This window comes from Acomys minous (assembly GCF_964271855.1).
Source record: "Acomys minous genome assembly, chromosome: 5".
Lineage (NCBI taxonomy): Eukaryota > Metazoa > Chordata > Mammalia > Rodentia > Muridae > Acomys > Acomys minous.
Genome location: NC_140494.1, coordinates 113,137,131 through 113,161,201, shown reverse-complemented (window position 1 = coordinate 113,161,201; position 24,071 = coordinate 113,137,131). Strand labels below are relative to the sequence as shown.

General features: G+C 43.1%; 2 protein-coding genes across 3 annotated transcripts in view; both read left to right on the top strand.

The window, feature by feature from the left end:
- Positions 1-9,293, top strand: part of CUL5 (cullin 5) — a 49,071-nt gene extending 39,778 nt beyond the window's left edge. For both annotated transcript variants that reach the window (XM_084784311.1, XM_084784312.1), the window contains 7 exons: positions 723-854; positions 2,718-2,841; positions 3,066-3,241; positions 3,895-4,056; positions 4,765-4,883; positions 5,461-5,584; positions 6,405-9,293. In XM_084784311.1, coding sequence (XP_084640437.1) covers positions 723-854; positions 2,718-2,841; positions 3,066-3,241; positions 3,895-4,056; positions 4,765-4,883; positions 5,461-5,584; positions 6,405-6,599 — 1,032 coding nt within the window. In that variant the 3' untranslated portion in view covers positions 6,600-9,293. The remainder of the gene's footprint in view (positions 1-722; positions 855-2,717; positions 2,842-3,065; positions 3,242-3,894; positions 4,057-4,764; positions 4,884-5,460; positions 5,585-6,404) is intronic.
- A 5,007-nt stretch (positions 9,294-14,300) lies between these two features.
- ACAT1 (acetyl-CoA acetyltransferase 1) overlaps positions 14,301-24,071 on the top strand; it is a 28,289-nt gene continuing 18,518 nt past the window's right edge. The window contains exon 1 of the mRNA XM_084784320.1: positions 14,301-14,459. Coding sequence (XP_084640446.1) covers positions 14,397-14,459 — 63 coding nt within the window. The 5' untranslated portion in view covers positions 14,301-14,396. The remainder of the gene's footprint in view (positions 14,460-24,071) is intronic.

Genomic DNA, 24,071 nt, shown 5'->3' with positions numbered 1-24,071 from the left:
CCTTGGGCCCTCATGGTTGGTTGTTACTAGAATTATTTAATGCAGAGAGGTGATAAAATGAGAGAAATATCACAAGTAGACAGAAAGGCATAAGGAGATGATAACAAAATAAGAAAAAACAAACAAACAAACAAAGAAACCAAAATAAGATAACAAAATCTGAAACTTGGATTAGTAGGAACTAAAGGATAGTTGGTTTAACGTCTCAGCTATGCAGCCAGGCACGGTGCTGCATACCTTTACTCCAGCACTCAGGAGGGGAAGATAGGGGGAGCTCTGAGTTCCATACATACCCTGTCTCAAAAATAATGAATGAATGAATGATGAATGAATGAATGAACAAATGAGAAGCAAAAACTGTCAAATTTGCTGTTGAATTGGTTTCTCAGAGAGTAGTAATGTAATGGGCTTCTGTTTATGTCTTTGTATATATCTGCATCTTGGCTATTGGGGTATAAAGAAAAGTCTACATGACTTTTGGCTAAGACAGAAATGTCTAAGTATATAAAATTTAAAGTAGGGGCTGGAGAGATGGCTCAGTGGTTAAGAGCACCGCCTGCTCTTCCAGAGGTCCTGCGTTTAATTCCCAGCAACCACATGGTGGCTCACAACCATCTATAATGTAATCTGATGCCCTCTTCTGCACATAAAGCAGTCATATGCAATAAATAAAATAACTAAATCTTTTTAAAAAACTTAAAGTAACTTTGTCTTCTGTGCAGCTCTTGGTACTTAAATATGTACAAAACAAAGATGTGTTCATGAGGTATCATAAGGCTCATCTTACGCGACGCCTCATATTGGACATCTCTGCTGATAGTGAGATTGAGGAAAACATGGTGGAATGGCTAAGAGTGAGTACAACAACCCCTTTACACTTTCCTGGAGGTGGGGCCGAGGGCGGGATAGGCGCCTCAGCCGTTGGTCCTGGGTTAGAGCAGGCAGAGGAGAAAACAGCTGGAGAGCTGCAAGGGTCTTAGTAAGCAGAATTGCCCATGTGGTGGCCAGTGCTGAGGTGCCCACATGGTGGGTGCCCCAAAATGGCGTGGTAGGGAGATAGGAGACTTACTGAGCAGGCAAGGAGAGGTGAGTGGTTACAGAAATGGAAGGAAGAAGCAGCTGAAGAGAGAAACAAATGATCCATAGTACCTAGAGAGCAGGCCAGCAGCTTGTTAGAGCTGCCGAGTTCCTGGGGTGAGAACTCCATGGCTTCTACAACTGCAGCTAGGTGTGGTGGGGGAAAGTTTATTGTAAACGAAAGAGAGATATAGCCAGAGGCAGAGACATCTGGGGGAGTCCAGAGTGGGCATGACCCTGAGCCATGTGCAGAGACAGGGAGGGGAAAGAAGAACCAGGTGCAGCAACTGGAGGCCAAAGGTGCACAATGTGGGCGTGTAGCCAAAATGTCTGCGTTGGGGGCAGGGTATGCCAGCCCTGTAACAGGCGGGACTGAAACCCAGAGGCCAGGTCCACTTTGATATGATCGATCAATAGGCACCGCAGCTGGTTGTCCTGGGTTTGAAACTTAACAAGGCCAAAGGATAGTTTGCAGGAGTCCTGTTGTCTCCTACCCTGTGGGTCCCAGGGAGTGAACTCTAGATGATCAGGCCCTTTAGCAAGCACCTTTGCTGGTTGAGCCACCTCATTTGCCTAAAAGAGTTTTTTTTCTTTTATGCATATGCATTATGCAATGCTAAAGTAATGTGTTTTGGTATTACTATTAATACCAAGTAGATTCGAGGGCTGGAGAGATGGCTCCGTGGCTATCAATTCCCAGCAACCACATGGTGGCTCATAACCATCTATGAGATCTGGTGCCCTCTTCTGGCCTGCAGCAGGTGTAAGTACATGCAGGCAGAACACTATCCATAATAATAAATATTTTTTAAAAATCAAGTAGACTCATTTTGTAAGAATATATGGTTATATAAAAAAGTAGTGTCTAATAAAGTGAATTTTCTTAATTGATTTTAATCCAGCTCTGTTTATACTGTTGTACGTTCATTTGTACCCTACTCTGAATTTTAACTGATTTTATTTAAGTAGTATCCAAGACAAAACCAATTTTAACAATGTCTTTGGTAATAAATGTTTAACTGTAGAAATATTTGTAAATAAATAATAACCATTGTAATTTTATAAAAAGCTAGTGGGGGACCGCGGTGGTTCATACCTGTAAGTTAAGAATTAGAGGATCCCCAAGCTCTAGTCTGTCACGGTCATCGTCTGATAAGTAGTTAGTGGCCAAGCCAGAGGCCCTTGGGTGTGCGCTTCCTGGGCTGGACCAGTGCTGTCCTTCTGTCATTTTGTCCTGATGCGTGATCAGCAGTTAAAGGTGCAGTTGCACTCTGTCCAAGCACTTCACTACGTGGGTTAGCAGTAGTTGTGCTGAGTTGGGGGCTGATTTTATTCACATGTGAAATCCATGTATACTGGAAATGAACAAAGCAAAGACTACAGAAACACCTGCTTATTTTCTAAGAGTCCAAATGTAATAGATATTACCCTATACCCTAATAAAGAAGAGAATTTTTTTATTAAAGCATCTAAGATGGGGGTGAAACTCACTTGCTTAGTGTGCATGAGGTCCCAGATTCAGTCCCCAGAACCTCCAGTAACAAACAAGGTACTTTTCTGTTACGATGTTTCCTTATTATTATGTCAGATTATATAATTTTCATCTCTCTCTCTCTCTCTCTTTGAATTTTTTTTTGTAGGAAGTTGGTATGCCAGCAGATTATGTGAACAAGCTTGCTAGAATGTTCCAGGACATAAAAGTATCTGAAGACTTGAACCAAGCTTTTAAGGAAATGCACAAAAATAATAAGTTGGCATTACCAGGTATTATTTATAATTAAATATGTGTATTTTTATGCTTAAAAAAAAAAGAACATCAAAGATTTTACAAATTATAGCTATTTGTCAAAATAGAATTCTAGGTCTCTGAAAACTTATTTCAAAACAATGAAATGGTTCTTTTTAGCAAAATCCTCATTCTTGTTTATTTTCACCAAAATTTAAGTTGTCACCAAAATATCTATAATGTCTGATTTTCTTTCCTGTAGCTGATTCAGTTAACATAAAAATTCTGAATGCTGGGGCCTGGTCTAGAAGCTCAGAGAAAGTCTTCGTCTCACTTCCTACTGAACTGGAGGATTTGATACCTGAAGTAGAAGAGTTTTACAAAAAAAACCATAGCGGTAGAAAATTACATTGGCATCATCTCATGTCCAATGGAATTGTAAGTAGATGTGCTGTCAGTTGGGGCGTTAGTAGAAAGCGTTACCCAAAGGCCAGAGGGATGGCCCAGTGGTTAAGAACACGGATGCTTTCCCAGAGGACCTGCATTCAACTCCCTGCAGCCATGTGGCACCTAACTCCAACCCCAGAGGGATCCAGTGCCCTCCTGTGACTCAGCAGTCACTGCACATGGGTGGTGCATATGTGTATGTGCAAGCAGAACCCACACGAACAGTGGCTCTGTCCCTAGCTTTCAGGGACACAGTTTTCAAATTTCAGTGTAATGCTTACCAAACAAATGCCCTTGATTTTAGAAGCCAATCTGATCCCTAACCCTGTCTGTCTTCTTGCAAAAAGGAAGGGAAAGGAGGTGCACCGCCCCTTAAGGCAACTGATAAACATTTTCCTCACAAATTCCACTTGACACACAGTGGACAGAATGAAGACACACGGCCACACTGTGCGGCAGGCAGAGCTGGAAGATGCGTTGTGTGTCTGCTAACATGATTACCCATGAGTAAGGAGGAGTGGGTCTTGGAAGAAAACCAGCAACCTCACTTTTGCCATAGTGTCGTCTTAGGTACACCTCGCTAGACACTGGAGTATGCTTCACTGAAGAAATCAGTTACTCATTATTGTCCTCGTCTGTTACAGATAACGTTCAAGAATGAAGTAGGCCAGTATGACTTGGAGGTAACCACCTTTCAGTTGGCTGTGCTGTTTGCATGGAACCAAAGGCCCAGAGAGAAAATCAGCTTTGAGAACCTAAAACTTGCCACAGAGCTCCCTGACGCCGAACTCAGAAGGACTCTCTGGGTTTGTCCTATTTCCTGTGCTTTTGATTTTAAATTACTGTTGTGTCACATGGCTGGGAATGTGTGAACGGCCTGCAAAGCAGGGTTTCTGTTACTGGGAGTTAAATGCAGGGCCTTGCACACGTTATGCATGCATCTATCACTGAACCGCATACCTAAGCCACTGTAGATTTCTGTAATTTATGACACTGTGAATATGACTTTAAACTAAAAAAAAAAAAGCACAATGGTGAGGATTTTATGGGGGGGCAGGGGGGAGCTTGAAAAGAGGCTCATTACTGAAGTAGAAAATGACCAGAGAAGGAGGATGGAGAAGCGAGTTAGGTCTGAGTTGTAAACTGTGCTAATAATATTCTTGATTATAATTGCATTTAATGCTGACCCTATGGTATAAATTCAGAATAAACTGTTTACAGTGGACAAACCATGTTTATCACCTTCTGCAGGCAGTTTACGGTGGCCCTGAACGACCAGACCTAATTACTTGTCTCACTACATGTTGTAAATAAACATTTATCACTTTCCTAGAACCAACTCTTTCTTCTTTTCTTTTTATTATGCATTTACATTGTCACATGAATGGAGATGCTACATAAAAGTTTGGATTGTAAATATATATATATCTCGAAGTCATCTGTGCCTGTTTTGCAGAGTTGAACTCAGCGTTCCGTATAAGTTCCTATGCTCAGTGTTTTCTTTCTCTTTGTAGTCTTTAGTAGCTTTTCCTAAGCTCAAGCGGCAAGTTTTGTTGTACGAACCTCAAGTCAACTCACCCAAAGACTTTACAGAAGGCACCCTCTTCTCAGTGAACCAGGAGTTCAGCTTGATGTAAGATTATGTTGGTGGATTTACTGTGTTGAACTTCAGTACTTTGTTTGTATGAAAATGATTATTTGCTGCATGTGATGGTAAAAACAGTAACTGAGTAGTGAATTTGTGTCATTTCATTTTTAAACTAAAATTATTAGCAAGTAGAAGGTAGAGCGGACTGGGCAAGCTATCTGAACTCAATCAGACAGTGCTAAAGAAACATTCTTGTCGTTTTAAATTACTTTTTCATGGCAATGTAATTATTTTGAGGAATGTACTCACTGGTCAGCAGAGGCTGTATCTTGTTTGAAGGAATTAAAAAAATGTGTTTTTGATTTTTGTTTGAATGAAATAGGTTGTTATTAAGTAGCCCAGCCTCAAACCATTCAAGACCCTCTTGCCTCAGCTTCCCAAGTGCCAGGACTGCAGGGGGCCGTAGACAAGTGCCCCATAGTGAGCAGGGGCTTGTTTAAAGTAAAGCTGTGTGTTGGTGCTTGTTACCCTTTAAACTCTCTGAATGTTAAATTTTAGAATACTTAAAAGACTTCAGACATTGTGCTGTAATAAATGTTTAACACTTCCATATTTTTTGCAGAAAAAATGCAAAAGTTCAGAAAAGGGGAAAAATCAATTTGATTGGACGCTTGCAGCTTACTACAGAAAGAATGAGAGAAGAAGAAAATGAAGGCATAGTTCAACTAAGGATATTAAGAACCCAGGTTTGTATAGGGAGAATGTCTGCCTTTTTTAATTGTAAATTCTTATGAACAGATTTTATTAGAGTGAAAAAATGTTAGGAAAATTACCAATTACCAAACATTTTGAAGATAAAATGTTTCCCTCCTAAAATGCAAACACCCAGTAAATCAGACATGCCTGTATCCCGGGCAGAGTGACATGGGCTGCATGAGGGAATGGAGGTGTCTTAGTAAAGTTGGTGGTGAGGTTAAAGTAAGAACCATGGATTTCAGGAGAGTTTTGGCTCTAGGGTGAGGCTCTTGAAAACAAATGAGTCCAGGACAGCCAAAGCTAACACAGAGAGGCCCTGTCTCGAAAAACAAACAAACAAACAAACTTTTAAAAATGTATTGCAAAATGATGCTTAACCTAACTTTAGGAAAAAGTCTTTTATCCTGGAGGCAGAGGCAGGCGGATCTCAGAGTTCGAGGCCAGCCTGGTCTACAAAGCAAGTCCAGGACAGCCAAGGCTACACAGAGAAACCCTGTCCGTAACTCTGGTTCCAGGGGATCTGATGCTCTTTTTCAGCCTTGTCAAGCACCAGACATACACACAGGGAGACAAACACTCAAACCCATTATTACTCTTTTGTAAAAAATAGATTATAGTTAATTTTGTCTTCCTTTACTTTCAAAATCTTTGTAATAAGTGTAATGGGAAAAAATTGTAGCTGTTGAATAAGTAAGTCTTTAGAACTGCTGTCCAGTTTGCCTGGGGTTAGAAGATAGTACAGGAAACGTTACTGATTTGCCTTACTCAAACTAGCTTAATGTTTTAATTTACTTTCATTTTTCCTCTTAGGAAGCCATCATACAGATAATGAAAATGAGAAAGAAAATTAGCAATGCTCAGCTGCAGACTGAATTAGTAGAAATTTTGAAAAACATGTTCCTACCGCAGAAGAAAATGATAAAAGAGCAAATTGAATGGCTAATAGAGCACAAATACATCAGGAGGGATGAGGCCGACATCAACACCTTCATATACATGGCGTAGCCGCGCGGGAGCCGCGCACCGCCACGCGCGGGAGCACCTGGCCAGAGGGCGGTCCAAGCCGAGGAAGGTTTATTTGGACTTTGATTACATAAATATTAAACTCTGCCTTACCTTACAAAATGACTATATTTTGCCAGTCACATTAGTTAGCATGACGGCATCCCTTCATGTTGCACACTCTTTAACAGCATGCTGTTTTGTGGAGAAAATTGCATTCATGAAGAGCCCATTACGAACTTTCAAAGTCAGTTCAATTTTACCCACCTAGAGAAATAACATTTTGGAAGGGTGAGGGTGGGGTTCTTGTTGCTTCTTTTATCCCCTTTCCTCTTTAAAGGAATATACTTGCACAAGGAAGGATATTCATGCACTGAAAAATGCTGGTTTTTTTTTTTTAATGCAATTAAAGCTAGAGGTAGCACTCGTAGCTTCTTTTGATGGAAAGAGTGAAGTTGTCAACACCATGTTGGGAAAGGGCAGATGTTCTCGGAAGATAAGTATGTCGTAGTGTCAAGTTGTTTGTTAAACACTGCTTTCACTTTAATAACTGGATTTTAATGGTAACCTGAAAATGGTATTAAATATTTCTACCTTAAAAATCCTGATTTTCATTAAGCAGGAGACTGCTGTTTTAGTTGTTTGTTGTTCAATGATAATGATTTGGGATTTTACTTCTTTTAAATCTTGTATGGCTGGAGAGCTTGTTTTGAAAACATGACGTTTATAATGAACGTTTCTTGAGTTAAAAAAGTGTATGGGTATAGGTAGGTAAGTTGTTGATTGCAGAATCCGAATTGCAAAGCAAACATATTAGGTGTGTTGCTAGTACACTTGGTACTTAAACACCTAAGATTAATTGTGCTGTATCTAAATTTATTGAAAACAATGCAGAAATATTCTCTGATACAGTACAGTGAGGAGTTGCTTTCTTAAGCTGTAGCATGGAATTATTTGGTGTTTGAAAGTTGTGGTGATTAGAGATTTCCCACCTCAGTTTTCTGGAAAGACATTCTCTACTAAAAAGGAATAATTACTGTCACCTTGGAGGAAGGAAGGAGGGATTACAGCCTGGGACCTGAAAAGTGCTCAGTGTTGTTAGTCTGACCATGAGCAGGAACCTTGCCAAATATGTACATATATATTTATATATTTTAAAAATAAACATTTTTAAAATGTTCAGAGGGCAAACAACACTTACCTTGCTCCTCTCAGTTAATCCGGAACGGTGACTCAGGACTCCACAGAGCAGTGGGAAGTTAGAAATTGAGGACTTGAACAACTGAAGAGAGTTGTTCCCCGTCAGGAGAGATGGCTCCGTGTGGTTTTTACTCATTGTGGTGCACGTTTCAAGTTTTCTTGCAAATTTCATAACTTTTGATGTTAGGTAGTGTTTTGAAATACGGTTTTGAAGCTAGCAGGAAATGGAGTGTTGAGAAGCACAGTATTAAATCACAACCGTGGCTTTGAGCTCCTTGCTGGAAAGAAGGGGAGTGTGTGTTGTGGGCTGTGCTAGTTACAGTCAGGCTCTGCTCTGAAACGCAGAGGGGGTTGGAAGTGCATGTGTGTTTACCGTCTACCCTGCAGCTCTGAGGAGGAGACGATGCCTAGAGCAGGGGTGAAAACTGGACTCAGTGCTCGCTGCTCTACAGCGTGGATGATAGCTCATGTGGAGACATCCAAAATGCAGAGAGATAGTTCTACAATGACTGTGGCCCTTCTGTTTAATAGTTTGGTGTTGGCAAATTTTCCTGTCCCAATACCAGAATGCCAAAGGAGGAAACAATCAAGGGAAACATTTTAGGCCATTTCTTAATGTTTAAGATTTGTCATTTTAAACCATAATTTTTCTTAGAACATCTTTGAAATTTCTAATCACTTTGGTCATTTAAGAATGAGAGCTGTGATATTTTGATTTATAAGGCAAACTTAATGCAAAGTGGGTAACACTAAATCCATAGCAAAGTTTTTTATTAAATTTTTATAAATTTTTAAATAGTTAATTATGTCCTAATTGTATTTTGGGGAATGAGCAGCAGTAAATACCACAGACTTAACAGTTTTCATCTTTTTTTTAAATATATATATACAAAAGTGTAACTACTTTTTGGTGTTTATCAAACTATTTAGTTGACAAGGTGCCTATACCATTGTTGAGATTTTCTTTAAATATTTTATCAATAGATTTGATAATTTAAAGAATTCTGAAACAGAACTTAACCAGGACTTTTCTGAAGGTTCAGCACCACCGTTCCCCATCTGACCTGCTCTCCCTGTGGACTTTATATTCTTGCTATTTGAGCAGGGCCAAACACGAAACAGGGAAGGCGATGAAAAGCCCAGCCTCCCACCGACCTCCAAAGAGGTGTTTTTAAATGAGTAGTGGGGCAGCCTCAGAGGTTTGAGCACTTCTATGTAATTAAAGGTGGCACCACCCATACATTGTAACCTGTTACCGTCTCATGGCCAGAGTAAGGAGACAGGAAACAGATTCACACAGTGGAAAATGTAGCCTCATTTGATGCTCACAGACAAATGTTAGGACATCATTGTCCTAATAATTTTATAAGGATCCACAACTAAATTCTGAACTCTCCCAATTTTTACAGTTATTGGAGGAGGTCCCTGAGTTTACCAGCCTGTCCATTTAAATCTCTTGCTCTTTGTGCATAAATATTAAAGTCTCCAAAAACAAAATGTTAATCATTCTTATTTTTACTCTTCATTAAATTGAATATGATATCATTAGCTCTGCTCCAAGGGCAAATTTCTCAAAATCAATCTGGGTGAAATATCTGCTAGCTTCCAGGAAGATTTGCTATCCTAAACTCAAGCTGGCTCTTCTGTGATCGTGTAAACGACTGTGGTGCTGTCACAGCTTTCCCAAGGTCACAGTTAGGAGAGAAACACTGTTTGAGAGCGTTCCTATCATCTACACTATGTGTGGTCTGGAGTTCCTAAGGTGTGGTCTAGCCTCATGATCTGTACAGCTTTCAGTGTGCACCACTACATACTGCGATGATACTGTACAGTTTTACACAGTAGCAGTTTCTGTATGCAGTAGGGTGAAATATTTTGATGAACTGCTTAATTTTTGGATTTTATTTTTTAAGTTGTATAATTTATTTTCTTGCAAAATAAAAGTGTAATATAAAAGCTTTATCTATTCAGAAAATCTTGATGTTCTACTGCAAAAATTTTTACAATAGTTAAGATTTTTGACAAGCCAGACATAGTGTCATGTGCCTTTACTCCCAGCATTCAAGAAGCAGAGGCAAGTGGGTGTGAGTTCAAGATCAGCCTGGTATAGTGGTAAGTTCAGCCCAGTCAGGGCCACCTTGTTTTAAGAACAATGAAAGGGCTGGAGAGATGGCTCAGTGGTTAAGAACACTGTCTGCTCCTCCAGAGGTCCTGAGTTCAATTCCCAGCAACCACATGGTGGCCCACAACCATCTGTAATGTGATATAATGCCCTCTTCTGGTACACAGGTGTACATGCAAATAGGGTAGTAAATAAATAAGATCTTTAAAATGTTTTTTAGAAATTTAAAAACAGCTGAATATGGTTGGCGCATGCCATTAATCCCAGCATTTGGAGGCAGAGGTAGATGGATCACTGAGTTCGAGGCCAGCCTGGGCTACACAACAGCTACAGGACAGCCAAGGCTAACACAAAGATCCTGTCTCGGAAAACAAAACAAAAATAAAAAAAAATTTAAAAAGCAATGAAAATTGTTTCAGTTGAGCAGTGCTGCACCTGCAGCATTCAGCTACTTGGGAGGATGCAGTAGGTGATTGTTCAAGCCAGGAGTTCAAGTCTGTCTGAACGAAGAACACTTTGTTCGGTTTGGGGGTATAATAGTAAATTGTAACGACCATAAAGACCAGAAGTAAGACGGGATAATGGGGTGAATGAGTACATGATTTCCTAAAGGCTGGAAAGAGGAGGGTTGAGAAGCAGGGGTGACTTGGAATGGGAAGTTACAAAACAAGCCAAAGCAAGATTAGTATTAAGCTTAAATTTTAGGCTTCACGCACAAGCCCTTTCCAAAGCTTCAGCAAGTGCTCACGGCATCCTAACGAGGAAGGCACCCGAGGAAACAGTAGGCTGCACAGTGAGCTAAGCTAGAAAGCTGAGTTGTTAAGCTCCCACAATCACACAAACAACGGAGCTTAGAGGTAGGCAACATTAAAACAGCTGGCTGGGCTAGAACAGACATTTCTATTATGGGAGACAGAATTTGCATGGAATAAGTATAGGTCACCGTCACAGGTTTAAGGTAATATGTAGTAGCACACTTCCCAAGTCTTGGAAAGTGGATGCAGCAGCGTCATGAGCTCAAAGCCCTCCTCAGCTATGTGTAGGGGGTTTGAACCCAGCTCAACCTGGTGACCTGTGTGCAGTCACCACAACCTATGCAGAAGTGGGACAAGAATCCACCCCCAAAAGTTGGAAATGTGACTCCACAGATGTTCTGCAGCATGCGTGCTCACAAAGAGGTCACTCACAAACACAAAGTCTTAGTAGTTACTGGAAAATGGAATTCATGGACAGAACACCTGTCCATTATTTGTACACAAAGTCATTTCCAAACAATAAACATCTCCAGACAGAATTCTGGCAATATCTAGTGGGCTAGACTAAGCTGTTAATTAGTCTATTTATGTTCTTGTGAGACAGGGTCTTTCTACATAGCCCTGGCTGTTCTGGAACTCACTATGTACACCAGGCTGGCCTCAAAGAGATCCACCTGCCTCTGCCTCCTGGAGTGCTAGCATTAACTGTGTGTGCCACCACACCTGGCTTAAATTTTTATACACAAATCTTAGAGGGGCTTGTGACTCGGTAGTTAAGAGCATTTGCTGCTTTTTAATAGGTCTTGAGTTTAATTCCTAGCACCCACTTGGGAAGCTGCCATAATGAGCTGTAACTCCAGTTTCAAGGGATCCCATGTCATTTTCCTTCTGTGGTTACCAGGCATGCATTTGGAGGATAGGTACACATGCAGGCAAAACACTCATATACATTTTTTTTAAAAAAAAAAAAATCACAATGGTCTCATGTAATGGTGAATTTTAAGATCTTAGAAAAGTAATATCAGTCCCAGCACTCTGGAGGCAGAGACAAGCGGATTGCTGTGAGTTCAATTCCAGCCTGGTCTATAAAGCAAGTCCAGGACAGCCAAGGCTACAGAGAGAAACCCTGTCTCAAAAAACAAAAACATCAATATCAAAACTATCAAAAATAGGAGCAGAAGTCAGCTAAATGGAGAGGCTGGACATGGTGTTACATGCCTAGAATCCCAGTTCAGGGGAGCCTGAGGCAGTAATCACTGCAAGTTCGATGCTAGCCTGGTCTACAGTGAGTTCAGGGGAGGCCGAGGCAGCAGTAATCACTGCAAGTTCGAGGCTAGCCTGGTCTACAGTGAGTTCAGGGGAGGCCGAGGCAGCAGTAATCACTGCAAGTTCGAGGCTAGCCTGGTCTACAGTGAGTTCAGGGGAGGCCGAGGCAGCTGTAATCACTGCAGGTTCAAGGCTAGCCTGGTCTACAGTGAGTTCAGGCCAACTAGGGATACACAACAATACCTTGTCTTAGAAAGTGACCCAAAAAAAAAAAAAAAAGAAAAAAAAAAAAGAAAAAGAAAAGAAAAGAAAACCAAACAAAAAACAAAACAAAACCCTAATAAATGGAAACAAAAAAGAGCAAAGAATCTATACAACAGTTCTTTGAAAAGTATGACAGCCTTCAGCTGAAATTAGCTAAAAGAGAAACAAAAAACAAAACAATAAAATCAGAGCTGAAAAGAGAAATACTACAACAAACACTAGTGTTGGGATCACTTTGAAACCCCATATTCCAGCAAATTAGAAAATCTAGAGAAAAACAGATAAATTTCTGGACCACTAGGACCTGCCAAAGCTGAATAAAAAGGACATAAACATGTGTAACAATGAGACTGAAGTGGTAAGGGAGACTATCTTTGTGTTTGTGTAGCCTTGGCTGACCCGGAACTGGCTCTGTAACCCAGGCTGGCCTCGAACTCACAGAGATCCACCTGCCTCTGCCTCCCAAGTGCTGGGATTAAAGGTGTGCGCCACCACCATGCCCAACTATGGGAAAATACGGTAACCAAAGATAGCCAGCATCTTGAGTCAGCGTAGATGGCTCGGTGGGCGAAGGAGCCTGCAACCAGGCCTGTAACCTAAGTTTGATCCTTGTGAAAGGAGCGGAGGCCCTTCCCCAGCAAGTTTTTTCTCCGTGTGCTGTGTGACATCCCTCCCGCCTCTGACAATAGTGACATACTCCAAAACCAAACAAAAGCCTGTTGGAGATGGAGCTTAGTAGACCCCTTGCCTAGATTACATGAAACCCAGGGTTCAGTAACCCACCTGTACTCCCAGCCAAACAAAGGTGGAGGTGGGAAAAGTGTGAAGTTCAAGACCGTCTTTGACTCCCTAGTGGGTTTGAGCTCATCCCTGGCTGCATGAGACTCTGACTTAAGAAATAAAATAAGGGGGCGGGAGAGATGGCTGCGAGGTGAAGAAGCTGCTCTTCCGGAGGTCCTGAGTTCAAACCCCAGCACCTACATGGCAGCTCACAACTGTCTGTAACTACAAGATCAGATATGCATGCAGGCAAGACGCCAATGCGCATAAAACAAAAATAAATAAATTATTAAAAAACCCACTAGGGCAGAGAGACACAAGGGCCTCACCTGAGGTTGACCCTTGGCTCACACAGGAATGCACGCAACTACACAAGACAGGCTGGTGTGAAGTACATTGTTCAATTTGTATGTTGCCATGCCTTTTATTTTGCATAAAGGAAAATTAATGTTTCAAGTCAGAAAGATTGCTATCCCCAGCTGGAGATTCAGAGCCAGCAGTGGGCTGGAGTGGCAAATGCTTTTGATCCTAGAATTAGAGAGGCAAAGGTAAACGGATCTCTGTGAGTTCAAGGCCATCTTGATCTACATAGTGAATTCCAGGACAGCCAGAGCTTCATAGTGGAACCCTGTTCAAAAAACAAACAAACCCTAAACCAAACTCCAACTAACCTTAGCAATGCATTCCACAAATGTGAGAATTATCATGTAGTTAACATCAGTTAATGCATGGAGGTTTTTTTGTTTGTTTTTGTTTTGTTTTAATTTTTCAAAGACAGGGTGTCAATAGCTCTGGTTGTTCTCAGACTCACTATGTGGTCCAGGCTGGCCTTGAACTCACCGAGATCCACCAGCCTCTCTCCTGAGTGTTTGCCACTACACCCAGCAGGGAGTGTCTGTGAAAGCCGATGTAATCTTACTACTCAATGAAGTTTAGATAGTGACGTATTTCATTTCGCACCCTACAGAAAAACATTCTTCAAAATTCTCTTAACATAAGTCATTGGTTTATCTGTATTATAAATGAATATAGTTGGAATTGCTGGAAACATTTACCAATTTCCTTTGTCTGGGTAAACGCAGTCGCACGGTCAGGCGCCTCTAAATGAATGGAAAACCTTGGGTTTATGGAAACGCAGGCGTCAAGAGGTTAAAAGCGGTTTAAGGTGCACAGGCTAGGTGTCAAATCACATGGCCATTAGTCCTTGTAGTCCTGGAAAGCCGCGGCGTGTCCTCTTGCCAGGCTCTAGGCCCCGCCCCCTGGCTGCGGGCCCAGCGCCGCCCAGCGCAGCCGTCGCGGGCTGCTATTGGAGGAGAGGGCTGCGGCGGTGCCTGCCGACGTCGCGGGGTCTGCGGTGGGAAGCGGAGGCCGCCGCTGGTCTCTGTTCTGCCCTTGACAGCCCTTGGCGTCTTCATGGCTGCCCTGGCGGCTCTGCGCGGCGGCGTCCGCCGGCCCCTGCTTGGAGGGCTGCTGCAGGTGAGCAGGGTCGATTCCGGGGCTGGGCCGGGTTCGGGGAGCCCCCCTCCCGCCGGCGAGGTCCCGGCAGAGCTCCCCTCGAGTGCCTCGGGTCCCTGTGCTGCTGTCACACTTGGCTGGGCTAAGCAAGGCCTGGGCCTGGCCAGGCGCCAGCCCAGGCTTCAGAGAGCTGAGTCTTTGCAGGCCCAGGAAATATTACTTAAAGCATATTTATTAGCCTATTGTCCAGACAGTGGGTTTCTTTTCTTTCTTTCTCCTTTTCTTTTTTGAGACAGGGGTTTTCTCCCCAGATGTCCCTGAACTCCCTCTGTAGACAGGGCTGCCCTCGAGCTCACTCCTGCCTCTCTCTCCCAACAGCTGGGATTAAAAGTGTGTGCCGCCGCCGCCGCCACCGCCACCACCGCCCTGCTAATCATTGGTTTAATCAGGTCTTATCAGGGCCGAGGCACTATGTGACGATCCAAAGCTACTACACAGCTGCTCCTTAAAGCTAACAAGATGGCTACTCAAGCAGTACAAGAGATAAATTTTATTTGGAGGGCTGCAGATGGCTCGGTCAGTGGTTAAGAGGACCTCGGTTTAATTTTCAGCACCCACGTGGCAGCTCACAACTGTCTGTAGCTCCAGTTCCAGGGGGATCTGACACCCGCACACAGCCATACATGCAGGCAAAATACCTGCGCATAGGAAGTGAAACTAAACAAATCTTTACAAAGTTAGGTTGGGAGTGAGTGCCTCTCCTCTGGTTGCTGTGTTTGGGGGAGCACTATAGTGGCAGACCTTTGCAAGAATTTATCTCCCAAATGATGAGTTCGAATCACTTAGTGCCTGACAATCTTAGGAATGGGTGAGAAACTTCGTGCATGACGTGGTTGTGGGGCTTGGGGTTCCACCTAGGTTTTAAGAGTCTGGGCTCAGTTCTGGATGGTTGGCGTTTTTGTTTCTGTGATAATCAGGCCTCGTGGTGAGTAGTGCTGGCAATAGGGGCTGAGGAGAGCATTGCTGTGCCAGAGATTGCGAAAGAATAAAGCAGGGCACGAGGGCTATGGCTTGGCTATGGCTTGGCGGTGGAAGCCGAGGGGAAAACAAACTTATCAAGCGAATCTTACGTGAGTTGCTGGTGTCTGCCGTTCCAGCCGCTTCACAGGCTGAGACATGAGGAGCTTTAGCTCAAGGGTTTCAACGCACGTGGCAGTTTGGAGATACCCAGTCTCAGAAAGATAAAAAACTAAACTAAACTAAAATAAATCCTGGATGGCTGAGATTGAAAGAATCTCAATAAATGAGATTGAAAGCTAGAAGGATAGTTTATTTTCTCTTCCAAAGATGGCCAGTTCCTCACCCATAAAATAAGTGTTCCCAAGAAAGAGACGTGTGCCCTGTTTCCTTCCAATTCTCCCTTCTCCCCTCCTCTTTCTCACCTCTTCCCCCCCCCCCCTTCTTTGAAGGAGAGATAAACCTGTTTTTCAGGATCCCAAGTGTGGGATGGGGGAAAGGTCTTGTGAGAAAGCAGGTGAGGTTAATCCACAAGGTAGAAGACAAATTACCTTGTGCACGAGCTTGATTGTTGTCAGCTGAAGGGATCCCATGACCAGACTCTGGGAAGAGATCTATAAGTGAGCCCAGAACTGGAGGTGGGGTTTTTTGGAGACTTGGGATAGTTTTGGCTGTTCATCACTCCACTTTGAGAAGCTCCTAGAGACAACCGCTCGAGGGAAGGCTTCCGGGCTGCTGAGGTTCCGGGCTCTGGTTATCCCAGGTTCCAGCAGAAGAAATCCTGCTGATTACGCCAGGAGAATCACTCCTCGGAACTGATATCCTTACTGTTTTGTTATTGTGTTCCTTAATCCTCTTCTCCTATCGGTTTGGTTAGTCAGGTTATAAGTGACGTACACTCGGTTAATATGTTGTTAATAAAATATATTGGTTAAGAAAACTGAGCCTACACTTCTTCCTTCCTTTCCTCCCTTATTTCTCTTTCTACTTAGTTTTGCAGGATTGGCTTGAACTCCTCACTCCCCTACCTCAGCCTCCAGATTATCTGGGATTAAAAAGAGCAGGCCAGCAGCCGGGCACTGTGGCGCATACCCTTAATCCCAGCACCCAGGAGGCAGAGGCAGGTGGATCTCTGTGAGTTCGAGGCTAGCCTGGTCTACAGACTGAATCCAGGACAGCCAGGGCTATTACAGAGAGAAACCATCTCGGAAAAAGAAAATAACAAAACCAAAAACAAACAGAAAGAGCAGTTAGTTCATCATGGCCAGAGGAGCTCTTCTGAGCAGTTTCTTAGTTTGACTGAGATGGCTGGGGAAATTACAGTGAAATTAGGTAGGCTGGGATTCTTAATAATGTTGCCTAGATTAATTAATTAGATAAGCCAGATACTCACGGCACATCAAAACAGAATCTTGGAGAACCTTCTTACTTTACACTTAAGACTTTATTTTATTTATTTGCTTATTTATTTTTGTTTTGTTTCTTTTTCTTTTTCTCTTTTTCAAGACAGGGTTTCCCTGTATAGCCCTGACTGTCCTGGAACTCTCTCTGTAGACCAGGCTGGCCTCGAACTTGGAGATCCACCTGCCTGGCACACTTTAAGGATTTTATAACCAAGTGAAATTTATGTTGTGTATGAGAAAAATGAGCCTGAGCCTGTATAGTGGAGTCTACCTGTGTGTACTTTCACGTTGAAGAAGCCGAGGCAGGGGGATTGTGATTTGAGGCTGTCCTGGATTGCATAATGAGAGCTTGTCTCAAAACAGTGCAACCGGAATAAAATTGATCAAACGCAGGAGCGATTGCGGCATGGTATGAAGTGCAAGCCAAGGGCCAGCAAGTCCCCTGCCTTCTTAGTCCTGGTTTTGGGGTCTTCTCTTCCCAGCACTGATTTTTACACTGTCCAGCTGTCTGTGTGCGAGGCTCCTTTTCCTACCTGGAGGTTGTGTAGCATACGCCTTGTACTCCGCTCTCTGTACGCTGGGCTTGACTTTGCTTTCGAAGGTCTGCAGATTGCACGTTCTTCCTGCTTCAGCACTTTGAGTCCGGAACGTGCTTGGGATTGAAGCCAAGTTCTCTGGCCCTGTTCACGTTGTTGAACTCTAGAAATGAGCTGTTATTGGGTGTCACTTGAATTCAATCAAGCAGTCATTTGCATAATTATAGAAATCTTTTCCTAAAAAGACTTTTTAATATTCCGTGCCGTGTTGTGGAATGGAAATTGACCTTCCACCCATTTGTGTGGGCTCATTAACCTTTGCTTTCAATCACACACACAAGCTCTCTATGTGCAACAAACTTTTGTGGGACTTTATCCTATCCTGTTAGCTGTCTGGTTTTTTGTTTGTTTGTCTTGTTTTTTGCTTTTCTTTTTTGGGGGGAGGAGTTGGAGACAGGGTCTCTCTGTGTAGCCTTGGCTGTCCCAGACTCACTCTGTAGACCAGGCTGGCCTCAAACTCACAGTTTTCTGCCTGCCTCTGCTGGGATTAAAGGCAAGCGCCACCACACCCAGCCCTTTTTTTTGGTTTTTCAAGACAGGGTTTCTCTGTGTAGCCCTGGCTATTCTAGAACTCCCTCTGTAGACCAGGCTGGCTTGGAACTCAGAGATCTGCCTGCCTCTGCCTCCCGAGTGCTGGGACTAAAGGCGTGGGCCACCACTGCCTGGCTATCCATCAACTCCGATCCTTTTACCTCTACTTCCCAAGTACTGAGATGACAGGAATTTTCTGCCCTGCCTAGCATATTATATTGATCAGGGTTTTACAGTCATTTCAATGTAGAGAATTTACCTGTAAATTTTTTCTGTATCTCTGGCTATACAGAGGAGCAATGAAAAAAATTAGTGTTACTGTTGACAGACTCGACCAGTGAAGTAAATAACCACTGGCCACCAAGCAGTGAGTACTTGGGAAGGCTGCCTCGGGTGCCAAAGACTTGTTGTTATTTTAGTAAGGTGGAGATTTATAACATAGGTGCCAAAGTAGAGGCTCTACAGGACTTGATAGCACTTGTTTTTGTCTAGCTTTGACTTGAGACGCTGGCTCTGCCAGGGTTTTAGATTCCTGTCTATGAAAGGAGACCAGCAGCACCTGCCATCGTTATCGCTCGTAACTTTAAAGGTTTTCCAGAACTTGTGTCCAACCCTCCAGGACATCCTAACAGTGGCCACGCTCACCGCTGCCTGCCTGCCCTCCTCCCCCACTTCCTGCCCTTGCCTGCTATGTGTTCCATTCTTTTTTTTAAATTCTTTTTTTTTTAAGTTTTATTTATTATTATAAATACAGTGCTCTGTCTGCATGTACACCTGCAGGCCAGAAGAGGGCATCTGATCACATTATAGAGGGTTGTGAGCCACCATGTGATTGCTGGGAATTGAACTCAGGACCTTTGGGGAAGCAGTCCTTAACCTCAGAGCCACCTCTCCAGCCCCCTGTGTTCCATTCTTTATGCTGTGGCCAGAGCTTTCTTAGGAAAGCCATCTGTGAGTGGCCAGGGACGGCGTGGGCAGAATCCAGACCTTTCCCGTGTCTGTAACTACTTCTGTGGCCTCAGTTCATATGCTGTGCCCACTTGTGCATGTCACTTGCTTTACCCAGTGTACTGGCTGGTTTTGTGTCAACTTGAGACCCGCTGGAGTCAACAGCGAGGAAGGAGCCTCGGCTGAGCAAAGGCCTCCATGAGATCTTTAGGCTGTAAGGCGTTTTCTCTATTAGTGATCAATGGGGGAGGGTCCAGTCCATTGTGGGTGGTGCCATCCCTGGCATGGTGGCGCACGCCTTTAATCCCAGCACTCTGGAGGCAAAGGCAGGTGGATCGCTGTGAGTTTGAGGCCAGCCTGGTCTACAAAGCGAGTCTAGGACAGCCAAAGCTACACAGAGAAACTGTGTCTCAAAAAAAACAAAGAAAGAAAGAAAGAAAGAAAGAAAGAAAGAAAGAAAGAAAGAAAGAAAGAAAGAAAAGGAAGAAAGCAGGCTTAGCAAGCCAGAGAAAGCAAGTCAGAAAGCAGCTCTCCTCCATGGCCTCTGCATCAGCTCCTGCCTACAGGATCTTGTCCCATTTGAGTTCCTGTCCTTTTGCGATGGGAACAGCAATGTGGAAGTGTAAGCTGAATACAACCTTTCCTTCCCAACTTGCTTTTTTGGTCTTGATGTTTCGTTGCAGCAATAGAAACCCTAAGTAAGTCACTGAAGAAGTGACATTAGGACCTCAGTAAGCCTTCTCCACTGAGCTCTGCCCTCTGCTCTCTTCCTGAGTTTAGTTTAGTATAACAGGCTGGCTGTGACCTGTGCCTCAATTGCCTGCTTCTTCCCAAGGCTGGCTCTGCTTTGCAGCTCCACGGCCATCCCTGAGAAGCTTGTGGGCCTTGTAAGACAGAGAGGCTGCAGTTGTTCTTGGCCTCTTGTTTTTGCTGCTCTCTTAAGGTGCTGCTGGGATTCTGTTCCTCAGCCCTGGTAGTAAGCATCAGACTTTGTTCTGATACATGTTTAGCACCCCAGCGCCCAGATATGTAAACAAACAAACAAACAAACATATCTCAGTAACTCACCATTTGTGGGAGACAGTTGGGCCGCCTCAAGTTAAACAGCTATATCATACAGTAACAATAAGAATGTGCACAGGTCAAATAAATTAAGTCTTTAAAAAAAGTTTTTACAAGAGTCTAGAGAGGTGGCTCAGTTTGTAAGAGCAATGGCAGCTTTTGTAGACTGCTGGGGTTCAGTTCCCAGCACCTATCTGGTAGCTAACGTCCATCCGTAACTTCTGCTCCAGGGAACCTCACACCTTCTTCTGATTTCTTGGGCACCAGGCATTCATGATATGCACATAAAACAGTCAAAACACCCACACGCATTGAAAAAGAAGAGGGAGTGTAGGGTTCCATGAAAGCAAGCTTGAAATCGGTCCTTGTGCCAGGTCGGCCTGGGTAGGCTTCCTTGTTCGCCTGTGCAGCTGAGCTGTGCATGACTGAACCGGTTTTCTTCCTTTAGCAGGCATGCGTTACTTAGTGGTCAGTGTTCCTTCTTCAGCGGTTATTAATTTTGAAACAGTCTTCTTGTGTAGCCCGTGCTGGCCTCTGTGTCGTGCTTTGCCTGCCCCTGCTTCCCAGCACCCGGGATCTCAGGCACTGAAGCCTGTCGTTCGTTCTCTGTATTTTTGATGCTGGGATAGATCTGTGAACACCTGCCATAATCCTGATCCCATGCTTGGGGGGCGGGGCACGGTTTGACAGCAGTGTTCGGTATATACGTCTAAGATGGAAAAGTTACCCTGAAGGATACCGTCACTTTGGATGGTGTCAATATAAGAAAGAGTTAAAAAAAAATAGAGGTCAAGTTTGTTCTATATTATCTAGAAACAGGGTCTGACTGCATCCTAGAACTTGCTGCACAACCAGGCTGGCCTTGAACTCAGGATCCTGCCTCTGCTTCGCTAATGCTGGATTACAGGTGTGTGCTGTCATGCTTGGTGCCCCTTCCCCCCACCACACACACACTTTAAATAAAATAATTAAAGAAGATCCTGTAGGGTTTGCCACTTGAGTTTAGACCTGAAGAGTAAAAACAAACCACCTGGCCCAGAAAGAAGTCTCAGTGGGTCAAAGTGACAACCTTAGTTCAGAGCTCTGGACTCACATTAAAAGCTGGCAATCCACCTTTAACCCTGGCACTCCTACAGTAAGATGGAGGTGGGAGAATTACCTGTAATTTCTTGGGTCAGCAACAGTGGCTGAGAGACCCTCCCTCAAACAATTTGGAAGGCAAGAACCAACTCCCGATGACTTATTCATATGCCATGGTAAATGCGCTCTCTCTCTCTCTCTCTCTCTCTCTCTCTCTCTCTCTCTCTCTCTCTCTCTCTCTCTCAATAGGTGTTTAATTTACAAAAAAAAAAAAAAAGCTGCACATGGTGACACACACATGTAATCTCAGCACTCAGGAGGCAGAAGTACTATAAGTTTAGGTCCAGCCTGCTCTACATAGTGAGTTTCAGTACAGCCAGGGCTACACTATGAGACCCTGTGATAAACAAAACAAAACACCCCAAGTGCTGGGCAGTGGTGGTGCATGCCTTTAATTTCAGCACTCAGGGAGGCAGAGGCAGGTGGATCTCTGTGAGTTCGAGGCCAGCCTGGTCTACAAAGCAAGTCTAGGACAGCCAGGACTACACAGAGAAACCTTGTCTCAGACAAACCAAAAAACAAACAAACAAAAATCACCCCAAGTGAAGTTAGCTTATACAATTTTCTGTTAAATACTCAATAAAAACAAGCACATACTTCCCAAAAAAAGAAGGGAGTTGAGGCCAGCCTGATCTTCAGAGTGAGTTCCAGGACACCCAGAGCTGTCTCGAAAAACAAAACAGAACAAACAAACAAAAAAGCAAAAGAAAGGAGAATCCAGTGTTGTTGAAGTTGACAAGATTGTAGTTAAACATTTATTTTTCAAATAAGTTTCGAAGTCCAGCTTCAACATCAACTGGGGAAACTGAGGCAGGAGTAGATCCCAAGGCTGGCAGGTGACCCTGCAGACTTTCTCTGAGGACAACCTTCCAGGCCAGAATTGATTGTTCCTAGCAATGGCTTCACGAGCACATACACACACTTGATGATGAAGTAAGACAGACTCCAGCAGGTAGGTTTCAACAAGCTTCTCCTTTAGGTTTCTCTTACTTTATACATTCATATACACACATACAACATATATAGACATCTTGGTAGATAGAACAAGCTCCAATGGTTAGGCTGGAGGGATGGCTCAGTGGCTAAGAGCGCCACCTGCTCTTCCAGAGGTCCTGAGTTCAATTCCCAGCAACCACATGGTGGCTCACAACCACCTATAATGTAATCTGATACCCTCTTCTGCAGATAAAAGCGCTCATATGCAATAAATAAAATAAATAACTCTTTAAAAAAAAGAACAAGCTCCAAAAACCTTACACACATACATATACACATACACACATCTTTGTGGATGGTAAAAGATTCTAACAACCTTATTGTTTCTCCCACAGCTTATATATCCCAGCAAGCTCTTCCAAGCAGTACACAAATCACAGCGTGGTTACATTCTGTTTCTCTTAAGTGAATTATTACAATGAGTAGACATAAGAAAAACATGTTCTTTAATACCTTCACATGATCAAATGTTGTTATGGGTGAGAAACAGACATGAAAAACAAATTATTCCCAAGAACCAATACGCATACATTTGTAACTAAGCAACTTGTTACATATTAACAGAGTGTAAGCAAGCAAAGGAATTTCTCTGCCAGCTTTTCTTTACTGGCAGGCTGCAATTTGCAGTTACTAAGACTCAAATATCTTAAAAAGTAATCTTATAAAAAGAATCACAAATCTAAACTTCTATATAAAAACAATCAGTTATTTCTACTTTAAATCCTAAAGGTGCTCATCTATTCAGTAATATTTTCTATTAAAACATATCAGGAAGCTGGGGGCAAAAATAAGTATAAGAAATTAGTCACTTTGAACTAAGTCCAGCTTAGTGCTAATTGGGGTGTTGTCTTTGCTCACCAACCTCAAAACGACCCTAGCTTTACACACTTAAGAATGTACTTTTTCTTAACTTCAAATTGTTCCCTTAGATTTTCTGTGTCAGAGCCAATAGCAAAAACATCCCTATGTAACCTTGCTAAACAATCTGTTTTTCTCTAAGATTTTCTACATCAGAGCCAGTAGCAAAAACATCTTTAGCTAACCTTACTGAACAATCTATTTTTCCAAATTATTTCTAAGGGTAATGGTCATTGTTAGCAATCTACATCTGCAAGTTGTTTTCAAGGGTTGAATCATCAATCTGCTCCAGCAGCGATGCCTGAAAGAGATCAAGCATTGTTACTGTGTACGCCAATGATACTGCCCAGTGAGGGGCTGAAAACCCCCTTTGTAGTACTCCTACGATTCATATCTTAGGAGGATTATAAGGACCGCAAAGGTGACAGGCAGAGCTCTGCTCCATAACCGCATGAAGTCCTCAGGACACACCTTGCCGAGCCACACCCATCATGGGTATGCGAACTCCTGGGGCATATTCCATGAGTTCTAGAGCTGGTTTGCTGTTCCTTCTGCATGTCCCCCAACAAATAAGTATATTTCTTTAAAGTATAGATAGTGATAGTGCCAGTGTATCTATACAATTCCATAAAGATATACCATTGTTTTCTGTTACATCCTCAGGCTGGTGATCAGAGCCACCATGGATACATGGATAAAACGCCCACACATGGCTATGTATAGGCGCTTCATAAAAACAGCTTTGTATCCACATGTGGGCAACCGCCTGTTAAACAGGGCTGCTTTCATGTGGAGGCAATACATTTCTTAGCCCAGCATTGATAACTAGAGCAGTATCTAGATATCACAGGGTGATGTGGAGTTTGTTTACTTCTGTTCCGCAGACAGAACTGACTGCTCAGAGCAAAGAGTGGTAAAGTGGCAAAGATAACAGGGCAATAAGACAATTTCAGGCAGCATGGGAAATGTCAAAGTTCAATGTAATGTTGGCTGGAGGTGTGCTTATTTCTAAGCTAGCTAGAAGAGCTGCAGTGCATTTACACACTTATGGAATGACCCAGAAGGAAAAGGGAGAAATTATC